The sequence below is a fragment of the Rosa chinensis genome, chromosome 1, assembly GCF_002994745.2.
Source record: "Rosa chinensis cultivar Old Blush chromosome 1, RchiOBHm-V2, whole genome shotgun sequence".
Taxonomy (NCBI): domain Eukaryota; kingdom Viridiplantae; phylum Streptophyta; class Magnoliopsida; order Rosales; family Rosaceae; genus Rosa; species Rosa chinensis.
In genome coordinates, this window is record NC_037088.1 from 38,434,998 (window position 1) to 38,451,205 (window position 16,208).

Sequence of the window (16,208 nt, forward strand, 5' to 3'; positions counted from 1 at the left end):
TTAGATATGGTTTCATCAGCTGCTCAAATGATTGAAAAATGCAAACCACAGCCTAATTTCTAACAAATAAATTGATTTTAGCCTACATTTTCACAGGCAGTAACTACAGCTTTGAACAAATTTATGAAAAATTTTGACGAACACAGTGCGCTAATCAACGAGATAAGACACTCGGTGAGTAATTTTCAGTTTCTTTCATCGGAGTTCTATTCATTTTCATCGTTGCCATTGCCCTAGAGTAGTTTTTTTTCTTTCATGTTGTGCTTAAATTTTGGATGACTATATATCTTGCTATGAATTTTGTTTTTTCTTTTTCTTTTTCCCTAATTGGGATAAATTTATTAACCCCACTGGAGTGGCAGTTCCATCATGCAGAGCTCCATCCAGGTAAAAAAAGTAAATAAGCCCCAATCCCCTGCTCCCCTTCCTACCCTAAACACCCCAACCCACCAATCACGTCTCACCTCGTCAACCAATCCCCTCCTCTCAGATTCCCCCAAACGGAAACTCCACCCCCCAAATCCCCAAACTACCCTCCCGGCCCTCGCGAAATCCACGCCACCCCTTTCCTAAATTCCTAGAGACAGAAAACCAAAAAAAAAAATGATATAAAAGTCAATTTATTTAATTCCCATTCTTCCTTTTCTCTCCTCCCTGAGAAAGAGAGTGTGTGCTCTTCGAACTTGGCTGTCTTCTTCGTGCTGTGCTGGAGCCTCCGATTCCAGACGGATCAAATTTCCTGAGAAGGCACTATATATAAGGGAAGGTTGGCGCCCACTGTGGGTTTTCAATCAGGGTTTGGAGAAAATTAGGGTTTCAAGGAGAGAGAGATAGGGAGTGGTTTAGGGGGGTTTCAGCTAGGGTTTGTGTTGTGTTTTTTATTGAGGGATTGATTGGTTTGGGATTGGTTAGGTTTAGAGGTTGTGGTGTTTAGGTGGAATATGAGTGGAGGTGATTAGGCTGGGTTTTCTAGGGTTTTTGGGATGGGGAGCACCGGAGAGCATGACCGGAAACGGCGTCACTTTAGCTCCATATCGTCACCCACGGCTGCTGCTGCTAAGAAGCAGCCGTTTTTGCCTATTTCCGAGGATAAAAAGGTGAAGCCTCTGTGGTTTTCTTGCTTCTAGTTGCTCTTGTTTATTTGTTTTATGAAGTAATGTTGTGGATTGGTTACATTGGTTTTTGTTGTTGTTTTCTGCCAAATTATTTGGATTGTTCGTGCTGTATGTACATAATTGAAGTATTTGGTGCTGCCAATTTTTATCATTGCTTCTAGTTTGAAAGGAATTGAAATGTGTCGAAATAGGGATTACTTGCTCCTTTGCTGCTGTAAGATCATGTGCAGCATTTTAGTCTCTGGTTTTGCGGTCCCAACTATGGTTTATGCATTTCGTTTTTGTATGCGTACTAGCTAGGGATGGCAATTTGGGTGGTGGATTGACTGGTATCTGAAACGAATCTGTAATGACAGGCAATAAGGGTACTGGTACTGCCATCTCTAGCATTAGTTTGTGCTAAGGAATGACGTGTGATTTCAGAGAGTTGATCAGTAACTTCAGAGTTTAGAATAGCTTTTTCTCTGCTGTTAGATTTGTATGATGTTTTTTGTGTTCATGCCGTAGTCTTCTGTAGGGCTTTATGACTTGTAGCTGTTGTGAAATTGTAAAAAGTACAAGTCAATGGGCCCTTTCATTTTCATTAATGTGTGTCTTCCTTGGATCTGTTAGCTTTTGGGACCTCTACATTTGTTTTCTTAGTACATTTATTTTTCTTAGTTAAGGTGTGCAAGGGTAATTGTACTGTACTTATTTGAATGTCCATTGAAGACCTGGAGACTATGACCCTTACATTAAAGGCACTTTTTCAAGAGTTAAATGAAATAGGAATCTCAAGTTCTCTTTAAAGTGCTCTTTTCACTAAAAAAAAAATAATAAAAAAAAAATTGAAATTAAACATATTTTCAGTTCCATTCAGTATTGATACTCCTAGGCATTGTAATAAGAGCACAATGCTGAGATTTTTTTACTACATCTTATTCACCTGTTTTTAGACTTATATTGTCTTTTTTGACCTGTAGCTTGACATTGCTGTCCTTCAATATCAAAATCAAAAGCTATCACAGAAATTAGAGACTCAGAAGGTTGAGTACTCTGCTCTTCAGAATGAATTGTCTCAATTGGAGAAGAAACAACTGCCATATGATCCCACACTATCAGTGGTTAATAAGTCTTGGAAAGAGGTAGGACAACTGTAATCATTGCTTCTCTAGTTGCCTCTTCTCTAGTGTTTTTGTCTATTTCAGTATTTTGCTTTATGCATATGGTATTGTGCATTTCTTAGAGGGAAATTGACACCGTGTTTCCATAATAGTTGGTCAAAGACTTGGAGTCCTGTTCTATCCGTTCAAGAAAGTCAACCTGTCAGCAAGATATTAAAGACAACTCCGTCGTGCGTGGTGAGGACCATTTTTGCGTTAAGTTATAATGAAAATGCGTAATTAGATATAAGTCTACCTTCATGAAGTTTTGTGCGTGACAATGTATTAAATCCAATCCTGAAATTGAATTTTCTACTTGCTGCAATCGCTTATTTACCTAGTTCATATGGTTTTCAATTACTGTTGCATATGCGCTTCAGTGTTAAATTATTAATGATTGAGTTGTCAATTCCTAATCTTTTCCCCTTTTTGAAATTATGGACATGTTATTCATCCTGCTATTCCATTGTGCTGTTTATCTATGTAATGTCTTTAGGCCATCAACTGAATGCTGTTGAGATGATCTTCACACACCATCAGCATAATGTATTTCTTTTAGGTATAGGCGGTCTTATCAGCATATTATTTATTGTTTATCATAGTCCCCTGCTCTTTGTTCTAGTTCTGACTCTTTACCATGATTGTCCTATTTTCATTAATATGTTGGGAATTAGGGATGTCCCAATTTTAAATGCCTTGATTTGGCTGTGATTTGTACTTTCTGTACCTGTAAGAAGAATCAGAATGATTGTTCAAACCTACTTGCTGCTAAGGCTGCTTTGTATTGTTTGTCAGATGGGGCTCCATCTACCTTGCATGATGCTTTTTTAAGCCGCCTTGCACAAGCTGGTGCAACTGAAAGTTCATGTACATATAACAATTGTAATAAGATGGAAGAAGATAGAGGAACTACCTCTGAAGATACTCAGAATATATTAGGTAATATAGTAGCTGCAATTGACAACGTGTGGAATCTGAAGGATGCATTGCATGATGCACTGTTGAAAGAGCTTCCAGAAGATGGTGAGAGTTTAGAGGCTTAAAACTTTCTTCCGTCTAATATTTTATGATCTTGATCGTTTCAGAGTTATCCCTCAGACTCTTCTTTGTCTGCTTCTTTTGGTAGGCTTGTCTAGGCAGAGGGCATCCAATGATTCAAAAATGGAAGTTAAGAACTTGAGATTGGCATTTTCTGGTATTCTTCTGAAGCACAGAGGTCTGGCAAGGGAACTGCAGAACCGCTGGGACATTGAAGCAAAGAATAAAGCGGAGATTAAACGTCTGAAAGGTAATTCTTACATCAATTAAATAATCCAATATTTTTGGTGCTCATATGGGTTTCATTTTTCAGTTTTTAGTTCTTCTTAAGGTGCGCTTAATTCCTTTGATTGTTGTTTTCATCTCTTCTTTGTAGATCTGTTTTAGTCATAAGAAAAAAGTTCTTTAATCATTTTTTCGCTATTTATTTTGTTGGCATTTCATCAGACCTTCAAAAAAATGGATGAATTTCCATCCTCATGGTCATTGATTTCATGATTGTTCTCAAAGTCTGTTATTCTTTGGTTTTGAAGGGGAGTTGGAAACCACTCTTGGTGAATTGGAAGAGAATAATCGTCAACTAGCAAGTCTAAAAGCAGAGAGAGATTCTACAAAAGGGGCAACTTTCCCTGTCTTAAATTTTCTGAACAAGCCTGTTGATAGGGCCAGAGATAAGCAAAAGGATCTGCAAGATATGGAGTCTACTCTCAAAGAGCTCACGGTATTGTGTTGGCTTCTCTTTCTGGTTAACTATTGAAAATTTTTATAATGAAAGGGGTATCTATCTGAACTGAGTGCTGCAGGACCAAGCTTCTTGTCGACTAATGGAAATAAAAAGCCTTCATGAAGAACGGATAAAAATATTACAGCAGTTATCTAGTTTGCAGGTTATTTTGCTGTCTTTGCTATTGGTTTTTCATATCTAAATGCAAACTGAACTATACTTTTCACTTTCTCTGGTTTTTAGTTTTAGTTCAGGTATGAAATTAACTTAGAACTTTATTTGACAGAACATGATGAGGAATGCAAAGTGTCTTTCCTCATCCAAAGCCTATCTCTTGGTCAAAGATCAAATAGAAAAGTCGAAATCGGAAGTTTTTGAGTGCCAAACCATCTTTGAGAAACTACAGGTGGTAACTGTTCTGTAGTCTTCGCAATTTTCGTGCAAGTGTAGTCATATTGCTGATCATTTCTTGTTCCTTTGATTCATTAGGTTGAGAAGGATAATCTTGTGTGGAGGGAGAGGGAACTTAATGTTAAAAATGATGTAGTTGATGTTTTGCGGAGATCAGCTGCAGTTGTTGATTCTAGAATTACTGATCTGGGTATGGAGATACAGAAACAGATTGATGAAAGGAAAAGGATTGAAGCGAAGCTGGAAGAGGCGTCAAGAGAACCAGGTTAGAGCTTTTCTTTTATTGCGGGATATCTGCTGCCTTCTTCATACATGGTGCTGAAATTATTTTCTGTATTTCAGGAAGAAAAGAAGTACTTGAAGAATTTAAGGCCTTGGTTTCTTCATTTCCTGAGCAAATGGGTGCCATGCAAGGTCAATTACGTAAATACAAAGAGGCTGCTTCTGATTTTCATTCTTTGCAGGCTGATGTGCAGTCCCTTTCCAGCATTCTTGATAGGAAGGTGTGTATTTCTTTTCTGTTATGAAATTTGTGGATACCCTGAAAGAGATTAAACTGTTACCTTTCCACACAGGTGAAAGAGTGTGAGACTTTTTCTGCAAGATCCTCTGACCAACTCGCTGAGATACGGCAGTTGAAAGCTGTGGTATGTATCTCTTCTTCTTGTGACGAAATTAATGCCGGAGTGTCAACACTTGATCTTTGTTTGAAGTTTTATCCCCTTCTAAGTAAGAAGCCTAATTATTGGAGTTTGATAAAAGAGTCAACTCTGAGCTGGCCTGTTAGATTATGTCTTTATCTATGTGTTTTAGACATGCATATGTAATAATATGCTATTGATTTTTTTTTTTTTGTGTTTTACTACTAATTGTAGATTTATTATTTTTTCATTTGATGTCTTGGAGTTCTCTTGAACGTTTCACTAGTTTCATATGTCAAGTAAGTGTACTTGGTTAGTGGGGCTGTCTTTTTTTTCCTCGTTTAGAGTGCTCCAAATGGATGTTTATCCATCTTGTTTTATATTGTTCGTTCCTTAATCAATAAAATTCTTATTTCTTCGTGATAAAAAAAGTTCTCCACTTGTATTGACCAGATTTCTATGGAATAATGTTATCATTTGGCGCAAACTCCGCTTCATTAGATTTTGTGGGTGTCTTTAGTTTATGAACTGGTCTCACAAATCTGAAGATGAGCATCTTCTGATATATGAAGTTGCAGTTAGAAATGTGGTCCTATAAAGATTGGTGAACGCAGCCATGACTTTTTGTCAAGGGTGTTTCGATGTTGGTGTATGTGCTTAACCATGTCTAGGATTAATTGACTAGAAAGTGGCTAAATGATTGGACATAATCCTTTACTTTATTAATCTTTTCTTCCCCTTTGCGGGCATTGGACATGTATAACTTGTTTCTCATAGGATTTGTTTAGCTTCATTAAATTTTCCATTTTCTCTTTGTTTGGTGTAGGTCCAAGATATAAAGGAGACTGAATCAGAGTTAAAGCTGTTTTTGGAAATGTATAGACATGAATTGAGTGATCCAAGGTTAGGTGCCTTCACATGTTTTACTCTTTTGGGCAATTTAAATTATTGACAGATTTTAGTTAATATAGGGGCCAAAATAGGACTTCAATTATCAATCGAATGACATTTCAAAGACTTTGAATCTGTTTTGCATTCTTTATAGAAAACTGTTTTTCGCATGTTCTACTCTTTTGGGCAATTTAAATTATTGACAGATTTTAGTTATTATAGGGGGCAAAATATGACTTCAATTTTCAGTCGAATGACATATCAAAGACTTTGAATCTGTTTTGCATTCTTTATAGAAAACTGTTTTACAAGTTAATGCAAATAAAAATCAAGACAGCCTAAAACTTTGGGAACTGGAATTGAATTTACTCTAAACACTGGAGCTGAGATTTTCTTAAGGACAAATCTGGAAACGTCCTAAAATACCGAAGTGTGCAGGAGTGAGGAGAAAATGATGAAACTTATACTAAAATAGTGATTGCATTCATAGGGTTATTTCCATTTCATAGCAGCAGTGGTGACTGAAGTTACTAGAATCAGTTGCACACTAATCCTTAAATGAATTGACTGACAACGACCTAACTTAAACAAAACCTCATTTCCCATGCATTAATCTGCATTAGAAATGGATTTCTTAGATTTTATATTGTTCAGTTTTTTATTTTATTTTTTATTTGTTATTTTTAACTCAGAACTCATAACTATAAAATTAGGTTTTCATAACTATAATAATTCTGTTCATTTACTTTGCTATGTTTGATTGTGTGCAAAGGCAAACATGTGATTGACATGCGGAGTTTTATCCATTTGCAGGGATGTCATGGAAGCTAGAGATTTGGAATGCAAGGCATGGGCTCATGTTGAAAGTTTGAAGTCATCTCTTGATGAACACAATTTAGAATTACGAGTTAAGATAGCAAATGAAGCTGAGGCCACTTCTCAACAAAGGCTTGCTGCTGTAGAAGCTGAGATTGCTGACCTCAGACAGAGGCTTGAAGCTTCCAAAAGGTTGTTCTTCGTCTATGTTGGTTGAAACTATTTTTATTTTCCTTAATATAGGGAGCAGGGAAAATTTTGGTAAGAATAAGTGAACCAGATGACAACTAATGAATGCTCAGGAATTTTGATTTAATTTCTATTTCTTTTCACTTCATATTCTCAGGAATAAGTCGAGACTTGCTGACGTTTTGAAATCCAAGACTGAAGAAAATGAGGCCTACTTGGCTGAAATTGAGGTTGGTTCCTTTGGTAATGTGGATGACATCTTTGTATAGTCATTGGTAGGTGAAAGTCTTATGTTTTTAGTTTGATATGTCTTCAGACAATTGGACAAGCGTATGATGATATGCAAACTCAAAACCAGCATCTACTGCAGCAAATTACTGAGCGAGATGACTATAACATTAAGGTGATTGGTCTAACACATCATTTCCCTTTTTTCTTTCCTTTTCCTGACGCTTTTTAAGGTGCTATGAACTTTGTCTGGTGTAATTGCTTCTGAGAGTGGTGCAATTTTAATGTCTGTTGTGGACATACATTGCTAAAACAATTTTCTATTCGGAATTTACTGTTTAATGTTGGATTGCAAAATATGTATCTTGATGAAGTGTTATTCATTCTTTTTCACGTTTCCGTTTAGTATAGTAATATATATATATATATATATATATATATATATATATATATTTTTAAACCTTTTCCAAGTCTTGTTATGGGTTATATACTTGTATCTTTGATTTTAAAATATAGAAAGAACTCAAAAAAAAAAAAAAAAACTGCTTTCCAGTTCATTTTTCTTGCTGGTAAATGCTGATTCTCTTGTTGAGAGGGAGAGGGTCCAAGACCTAGAGGTTCTGACATGATTGAACAGAAGTTGAACTGTGATGGCATTGCCGATGTATTTATTATGTTTTAATGTCATATCTTATGAAAAGAAAAGTTATAGTGTCGAATTTATTTTACTACGATTTCCCTAGTTCTCTTTACTATAGTGGTTGTTGATATATTCTTTTCACAATAAAAAAAATCTGGTATTGTTGTCATAATAAAAACTATATCCAAGTCATCTAACGCATGCATGAACTTCTATGATTACAATGGCAACTTTTTTTGTGTTTTTTCTTTTGAAAGTAAAGACTATTTTGTTTTGGATTGGGCTTGATCTGAAAAATTGTGATTATTAAATTAAGAAAAATAATTCATTATTGAACTGGCGGATATATTTCAGAAACAGATTTTGAGGTTAAACTGACTGGCAGTGTGGCTAGTTCCTGCTAACCAGCATGGACCAGTTAGTCTACTCTGTTTGCTAATCTGTGTTTGTTCAATCAAGTAATTGTGTTGTCAGCACTTGCTCAACATTATTTACTGGCTGGTCTACTCTGTTTTGCTAGCCTGTGTTTGCTTAATCAAGCAGTTGTGATGTCAGCCTTGCTCAACATTATTTACTTGTTGGTCCACTCTGTTTTGCTAAACTGTGTTTGCTTGATCGAGTATTTGTGATGTCAGCACTTGCTTAATGGTATTTGCTTTGTTGGTCTATTCTGTTTTGCTAATTTGTTCGTTTAATCTGGTATTTGTAGTGCAGCATTCTCTTAATGTTATTTTGTTTTGTTTATTCGTTTCTTTTATTTGAATCTCGCTTGAATGAAGTTATTTTAAGGCACAACGGACAATGTTTTAGGAAACTGGATTACCCCCACATTTTTTGTACAAGAACGCATGTGGTAGACATGTTGCATGCTAAACGGTTGGATAGTTATCTGTTGCCATACTAAATTATACTTTGTGCTCTCTTCTTTCAGCTTGTTTTAGAGGGCATGAGGGCAAGACAGACACAGAATGCCGTACTCATGGACAAACGCAAGATGGAGAGGGAGATTCAACAAGGCAATGCATCTCTTAATTTCTATGAGATGAAAGCTACTCGGATTGAAGATCAGGTGCTTCTGAAACTCTTGTAACAACTTAATATATATTCCCATGGAGTTCAGTACTGATTGTTAAGTATTTCATTTACAGTTAAAACTATGCTCAGATCAGATTCAAAGACTAGCAGAACATAAGTTTCAAGGTGCAGTTCAACTGGAAAATACCCAGAAGAGGTTAATGGATGTGAGAAGGTCATCACAGCAAGCACAGGATTCTCTAGAGGAATCACAGTCTAAAGTTGTTAAGGGTCGATTGACTCTGTCCGAGATGCAGATAGATCTAGAGAAAGAAAGGTATAGAGAATGTTGTGCTCCTTCCTTCCAATATTTTAATAGTGATGCTGTGAACTCATCTTTTGTTTTATTAGGCTTAACAAGAAGAGAATAGAGGAGGAATTAGAAGTTTTGAAAAGAAAAGCTGGTCGGCTTCAAGCACAGACAGAGGGTTCGTCAATTGTTGAAAAACTTCAACAGGAGCTAGGAGAATACCGGGAGATATTGAAATGTGATATCTGCCTTGACAGGACAAAACAGGTATTCATTGGATCAATTTCAGTTATTTGTTGCCTCAGTAAGCTCTTTATCTTGTCGGGGTGGAATCAAACTACATATTCCAGTCGAGTAATCAACATGCAAAGTTTGAGAGTAGGTCTGATGTGGGTTCAATGAAATATAATAGCAGCATATAATGTGACATCAGTTTTTGAGCTTAGGAATACACATAATGAGGAAGGATGTCAGAAGATACATAAAGCATAAGAAGATACTTGCATAGTAAAACTTTGACCTGGTCAAATGGGTTTAAGTAGCACATTTCTATCAATCAGTTGTAATTATTTGTGGATATCTCACCTGACCTATGTTGATGTTTGATTGGTATTCCACCATGCATTTAAACAAGTTTTCATTAAAACTTGGATGAGGTGGCCGTTCTCCATTTATTGTGTTGCTATTGTAGTATAGAGATTTGAGGTTGTTTGATGTCACGGACAAATCTTGTTTGGTCATGATTCTAGCTTTTGAAGGCCAAGGTTGAAAACTTGTGATTAGAAAGCATTTAGTATTCAACATAATACATTCATCAAAATGTTGTGGTATCTGGATAATCTTAGTTTTTTTTTTCTTTTTATTAATGCAGGTTGTCATTACAAAATGCTATCACTTGTTCTGCAATCCCTGTGTGCAAAAAGTAGTTGAATCTCGCCAGAGGAAATGTCCAAAATGTTCCATTAGTTTTGGGCCTAATGACATAAAATCTGTGTACATCTAATCAAAGTAGACGCGGAGACAGATGAGACTTTTGGGAGACCTGCATCTTGCATGTGAACCATTAGGAATCCTCGCCAGTTCACGTGTATTGTTATATTAGTGAACTTGTAGAGAACATTTGCAGCCTTGGTTAGGAGCAGCTTTCCTTCACCAATTAGTGCTGATCTTAGTTTTGCTGGTTCTGCTTTTAGGTTGTTAATTTGACTCAATTTAGTGCATGATAATGTTTCAATCAAGTATTTACAGGTTTATCCGATGTGATCCATTTCAGTGGTATTTCTAGTCAATGCAGCATGTGTGCTCAAGAATAAGATCTCATGTTTATAAGTGTGCTCTTTTGAAAGAACCTGTAGCCTTGTTTCTGCTGATATAGAACATAGATGAAGCGGTGACAGAAATTTCTGTACATATTTTAGATGTGTAGTAAGATCTTCAAGTAGCCTTTAGGTTCCTTTAGTATTCTGAAAGCAGTTTGTTATCTGATGTGTACAACATTTCTTTAGAGATGTAAATGTAAATGCTATTGAGATATTCATTCATTTATAATAACAGCGAGTGATCTCAATTTTGATACCAGTTCTTGTTCAGTTTCAAATTGTTTTCCAAATCACTGATTTTCTTTTTCAAAATGTTACATTTCTACATCAGAGTTGCTGCCTGCTTAGATAAGCAATAACTATTTCTACCAAGAGCTAGTTGCCTGCTTAGTTAAGCAATAACTATTTCTACCAAGAGCTAGTGAAACAAAGGACCCGCAATCCTTGTTACAACTTTGCTTGCAGCCTGAAATAGTAGAGAAGAGTCGGAGGAATTGCTTGAAACTTTCTAATCAACACAATTGCTTAAAATGTTATATTATATACTGTTTGTGCAATCAGTAGAGTTGATACTAACTTGGCACAACCTTATCAAGTAGTAGATGGGAAATTTTGTACAGCAACACATCAACAACTAACTAAACAATTTAGCCATCTGTACAAGCAATTGAGCATAATTTGAGTGGGAAAGATTTTGCGGATACGCCAAAAGCAGCAATATCTTTACTTCCAAATCCAATCTGCCTCACCCAATCGCATTTAGAATCTGCTACAAATCAAACAGAAGTTCAGTGAAGTAGATCATAAACAACCTGCAGTTCAGCATCAAAATGGGGTATGAGAAGCATAAAATAATCATACTGAACATGCCACAGAACAATTTTCCAAATAACTACAAAACCACCTTAATAAGATCACTGATTTTGGAAGTCCAAAGAATCTGAATCATGAATAAAGCAGTCTTTTGACTGCGTGCCTATGTCCCACAATAGGATGAGAACAGAACTGTGGGTGCAAGGTCTACACACCAGCAAAACTAAACTATAATACAACAAAATACCAGTGACTGAATGGTGGCATTGTTACTGCACTCATATTTATTCCCATCAATGCTTGGAAACATGAAGAAAATAAAACCATTTGCTATACTAGGTTTACCTCTGTCAATTGCTCAACTGCTGGAGCTGCCAAGATCAAAGTCCATCGTATAGTCATATTCGATGGTTGGAATCACCGAGGCAACAAATTTCAAGAATAAGAAGAGGTACCTACAAGAAAATAAAACAAAATAATAAGTGGTGGCATTGACAGTTCAACGTAGCAGTCCAGTGAATCAAGCCATGAATGTCAGTGCAGGATGGATATCTGAAAACTTACATGTGAAAATATCCCAATTGTGGCACATACAATAAAGTTTAGGATGAAGAAAAGAATCCTTATTTTGATTGAAATTTTGAAAGATGAATATATATATATGCATGCATATACCATTCACTTTTGATCTAGTATATGCATCACCACACCACCTCATGGTCTTGACTCCCTATTTACCTAGTGCCTAGTAATAGCAATATCCCAACATCATTAGTAGCAAAAGTATGTCCTTAGTAGCAAGGGTTTGTGATAACCTACTAACATAATAATGTAACCTGGAGAACAACCACAAGATCGTTGATATAAAACTATCAGAGGCTTTAATTGTTAGCATTGATATCAACTATCCACATGCTCAATTCAACTATTCTGAGAACCTTATTTTGAAACCAAACCTCTCCGATTATAACCATGGCACAATGCAAGCCTTGATGGAGTTATGTTTCAAATAACAAAACAAAACAAGCAACAGAAATAAAACCCCAAAAGCATGAGTGAGTTGAGACAGAAATTTACTTATCGACTTCCGGTTCCACTCCACGTGACATTAGTACATCAATTATTTTCTTCATCACAGCCCCATGTCGGCATGGATGGACAGATGCATGCTTTCCGGGCAAGTGCGGATGATCCTCAATAGTTACCTGCATTGAAATAACCAACCATTAAGCACAAAGGGATATGGGACCACGGGATACACAGGAATGCGTGTGCTGTGCACGCATAGGTTTGACACAACAGCCTAAAGAAAGTCATTTTTGAGTAAAAAATGACTACTTGGGGAATTTATAGGCAACAATTTTCAGAGTTTGGAGAAACTCAAAGCATCAGAAAGAGGACTTTATATAACATGTGACCAGTAAATTGAAGTCGGTGGCCTGTATATTGAACAGGTCTAGTAATCACAGAAACAAAAACAGAACAAAAGAAATTCCTGTTGATATGTCATTATCCACAAGGAATTGTTTAGACTGTCACAACCAGAGGGCAGAGAAGCATGACAGTACAACTCCTATCTATCTTCCCTAATATAGAAGTACTTGTATATCAAGGAAGACACATCTTAACCATTGAAGAAAGGAATAATATGATTCTAAGGAACCAACTCACAGTTTTGCGTGCATGATCTTGACTGACATCTTCAAGTACAAGCTCTGCTTGTAAAAGCATTCTTGACTGATAGAATTGGAAAAAGATGAAATCAGTCATACAGGTCTTTAAATTAACTAAAAATACATATTAAAGAACAAGTGATTAGACAGACTTACATATCCATACAACAAATCTTGCTGATTGCATTAAAAAGGAGTAACCATATGCCTACATGAATAATTTAACATGCAATTGAAGCTAGAACCTCAAAGCAATTAACATATTGTGAAATCAAAGAGCCATGTCAATAACATGATTTTAAAGCATACTAGCAGAAACTTCCAATTTCTTCCTTGCCAGTTTCCATCTTTGTCTTTGTTATGAACTTATGATGAAATAGAAATTTAATCCCGTGTGAAATCACAGATATCAACCCTGACAATGTTGAGCACAATAAGCCACAGAACATTGGGAGCAATAAAATCTCTTGTCATGAAACATTCTTTGGTCATGACCAAACATGCGGCTCTTTGACCCAAAAAAAAAAACACATGCAGCTGATTCAGTTGAATACCAAATTGAAAGCATTTATTGATAATAATACACTTGCAAAAGGAATAGATAAAATTGCAGGGACAAACCTCATCATAGCCAGTAAGCCACACCCGAGGAGTTTGGTAATATTTATCATACCTGTTAGTGAAATAAAGTCAAAAACCTTTATTTATCCAGAAGGCAATTATTTATTATCAAAATCATTGAATGATAAACAACTGTTTCTCCAAAAGGAATGTGCTTCCGAGTTCCAGATGGGGAAAATATAACTAGTCACAGTGAAAAAGAATCTTACGTAATGCTGACATCATATGTCCGGGTCCGTAAAATATTGTCATCATCAGGTTCATGAGCAACAAGATATGTTCCCTGCAGTTTAACCAAATTACTTCTTAGCCTTTATACCTATACTAAATTGACCAAGCATACATCATTTTCATGGTCTATATGCATCATGGTTAAAAAAATACTTCAAAAAAAGAAAATTGAAAAGCAAAAGAATCATCATCCTGTGGGGAATAAGTTGTTCTGTGGGCATATCAAGACATTGCATGAGTTACCTAGGAAAACAACTTTGTCAAAACATTATATGAAACTTTTCTCTAGACATTTGGAACCTCTTCACTTCATTTTCCAATAAGTAGCTACAGATTGGTCAGAGAAGTAGCCTGTTTGAAGCTGAATACTAAGCCCATTTGATCAAATCTAACACCAGACCGTTTGGGTATGAGAAGTGTTCATGGTTTTTAGAAGTGTCAGGAGAAGAATAACTATAAAATAACAATGAAATAATCGACAGAGGATGTTGAATATTAAGCTCAACATTTACTGTACTTCAGTAAAACATCCTGACAATCTTTCTTGGTTGTTATGTTCAATAAATTTTAATTGCAGTCATACACTCTCCCTATTACTCATACCCATATAAGAGATACTTATACTCCTCCATCTCTTCTTTTTTCCAATCATGACCTTTGAGCTTACTTTACATACAATAGTAGATTTTTTTCCAGAAAGTTCAAGCAAACTGTGTTTTAAACAATTGAGGAAACTGTTATGGACTGGTTGGACATAAACCAATTAAAGGTTACACCTCTCCTTTAAAGAGGAAGTCAAATCCCACCTCCCTCAAAAGTTGCTACGAATGAAACAAAGGATAGTAATAAAATTGTATTATGTGTCTCAGCTACAATTTAGTTTACAAGATGAAACTTAAGTAGAGCCAGCATCCACGCATGTAAGTTTTAAAGAGACATGAACGACCATATTATGATTCTGTATGCAATTAGACAAGTATTAATCACAAACTAGTGAACTACTAATATTATTCTACTCACAACTTATGCATGACAGTTGAACACTTACAGGATCTATTTCAATGTTGTCAGCTTCTTCATAATCAGCCATGTCAGGGATATCATCTTCATCTTCACCTTCACCCCCAACTTGCGAGGGGGCCGACCTCACCTTGCTGATTTCTAAACTTTCAATAGAAGGAAAGTTTTCCTCCTCACTACTTTTATCTTATAAGGATAAAAAAACAGTCTCAGTCTTAAGGTTCCATGAAAATAGATCCTGCCATACGCTTGAAAAAAAAAAAAAAAAAAGGAAAAAGAGAGTTACCCTTTGGCTTCCCGTGTGTTGCCAACCAGCCATCATTATCTTCATTATCGATAAGAACTTCCGAACCTGCAGCTTCGTACTCCTCTTCCACACAAGCAGCCCTGCGTAAACAAGGGACTGAAACAAGTAGAGAGAATTGGCAGCATAAGTAAAGGCACAAGAAACAAGCAAGCATAACACGAAAATGCAGCTGACACAAGGGGAAATTAATCGAGCATACCATTTCTAGTAATCAAATACTGCTTTTCAGATGGTAGGTATGGCTTCCTCTTGCTTGGCTCTCCGGATTCCCTAACATAAATCACAACTCATTGGTAAACAAAACAAGCAACACCTCAAAACACCAAATTCCTATCATTAATAAGCATCATATGTATAACCAATCATCATTGAATCCACATTAGCAGGCTAACCCTCTTTTAACTCAAATGATCGAATACCCATCATGAAAACATAGCATAAGGTTTAAAGCTCGAATCTTTCATCGAATATGTAACAACAATTATGGTTGAAGAGACGAAAAATCAAGAAATTGAATTGGGAACAAAGAAAAGAATGGAAATTGAAAGGGGATTGGGGAGTACCAAGACCAGGTAGGGCACTTGGAGACGAGGTTATCGCCGGCGGTGACGAACTCGGAGACGCTGAGGACGCCTTTCTCTTTGAAAGCGGAGACGGTGCGAGGCCCTGTGATTTTCTCGACGGTGCCTTTGAACGCCTCGTGAAGCCTCTGTGACAGAACCATGTCGTCCTCGTCGTCTTCAACCTCCGCTGCTTTTGCTTTGCTTCGCTTCGACAAGGAGAGAGAGAGAGAGAGAGAGTCGGAATATACGATGGTTGTGGTGGTGTCGTTTATAGGCCGAACGCCGTTTTCAAGGCGATGCGACGACGTATCACCAAGTTTGCGAGTATATCTTGAGGGTCCGGACATTTAATCACTTTTTTTTTTTTTGAATGGAAGTCAATAACTGTTTGGAACTTTGGAAAAGAAAAAAAAGTAACAAATGCATATTTATTTATCTTTTGGTAAAAACTCCAAGTGCTATTTTTTTTTTCTTTGAAGTAATGATAATTTCATTGAGTGTA

The 16,208-nt window shown here is 36.3% G+C and overlaps 2 protein-coding genes across 5 annotated transcripts; one reads left to right on the forward strand and one right to left on the reverse strand.

Moving 5' to 3' along the window:
• The first annotated feature begins 629 nt into the window (after positions 1 to 629).
• Positions 630 to 10,737, forward strand: LOC112197998 (E3 ubiquitin-protein ligase BRE1-like 1). Of its 2 annotated transcripts, XM_024338983.2 has the most exons (19): positions 630 to 1,097; positions 2,078 to 2,239; positions 2,371 to 2,455; positions 3,053 to 3,280; positions 3,384 to 3,545; positions 3,829 to 4,016; positions 4,099 to 4,182; positions 4,306 to 4,425; positions 4,509 to 4,695; positions 4,773 to 4,933; positions 5,006 to 5,077; positions 5,898 to 5,974; positions 6,776 to 6,970; positions 7,125 to 7,197; positions 7,284 to 7,370; positions 8,767 to 8,904; positions 8,984 to 9,186; positions 9,261 to 9,426; positions 10,031 to 10,737. In XM_024338983.2, the coding sequence occupies exons 1-19, from the start codon at positions 984 to 986 to the stop codon at positions 10,160 to 10,162; spliced, it is 2,634 nt and encodes an 877-aa protein (XP_024194751.1). In that variant the 5' UTR covers positions 630 to 983; the 3' UTR covers positions 10,163 to 10,737. The 2 variants fall into 2 exon arrangements, with proteins under 2 accessions (XP_024194751.1, XP_040370193.1); XM_040514259.1 differs by lacking the exons at positions 630 to 1,097; positions 2,078 to 2,239; positions 2,371 to 2,455 and having other exon boundaries at positions 3,263 to 3,280; positions 3,356 to 3,545.
• A 226-nt stretch (positions 10,738 to 10,963) lies between these two features.
• On the reverse strand, positions 10,964 to 15,999 carry LOC112198006 (autophagy-related protein 3). 3 transcript variants are annotated; one of them, XM_024338998.2, is made up of 10 exons: positions 15,707 to 15,999; positions 15,343 to 15,413; positions 15,123 to 15,239; positions 14,865 to 15,022; positions 13,795 to 13,868; positions 13,586 to 13,637; positions 12,963 to 13,028; positions 12,369 to 12,496; positions 11,637 to 11,746; positions 10,964 to 11,244 (listed from the first exon to the last, which is right to left on the reverse strand). In XM_024338998.2, the coding sequence occupies exons 1-9, from the start codon at positions 15,865 to 15,867 to the stop codon at positions 11,650 to 11,652; spliced, it is 924 nt and encodes a 307-aa protein (XP_024194766.1). In that variant the 5' UTR covers positions 15,868 to 15,999; the 3' UTR covers positions 10,964 to 11,244; positions 11,637 to 11,649. The 3 variants fall into 3 exon arrangements, with proteins under 3 accessions (XP_024194766.1, XP_024194784.1, XP_024194774.1); XM_024339016.2 differs by having other exon boundaries at positions 10,964 to 11,247; XM_024339006.2 differs by having other exon boundaries at positions 10,964 to 11,290.
• Between the last annotated feature and the right edge of the window lie 209 nt (positions 16,000 to 16,208).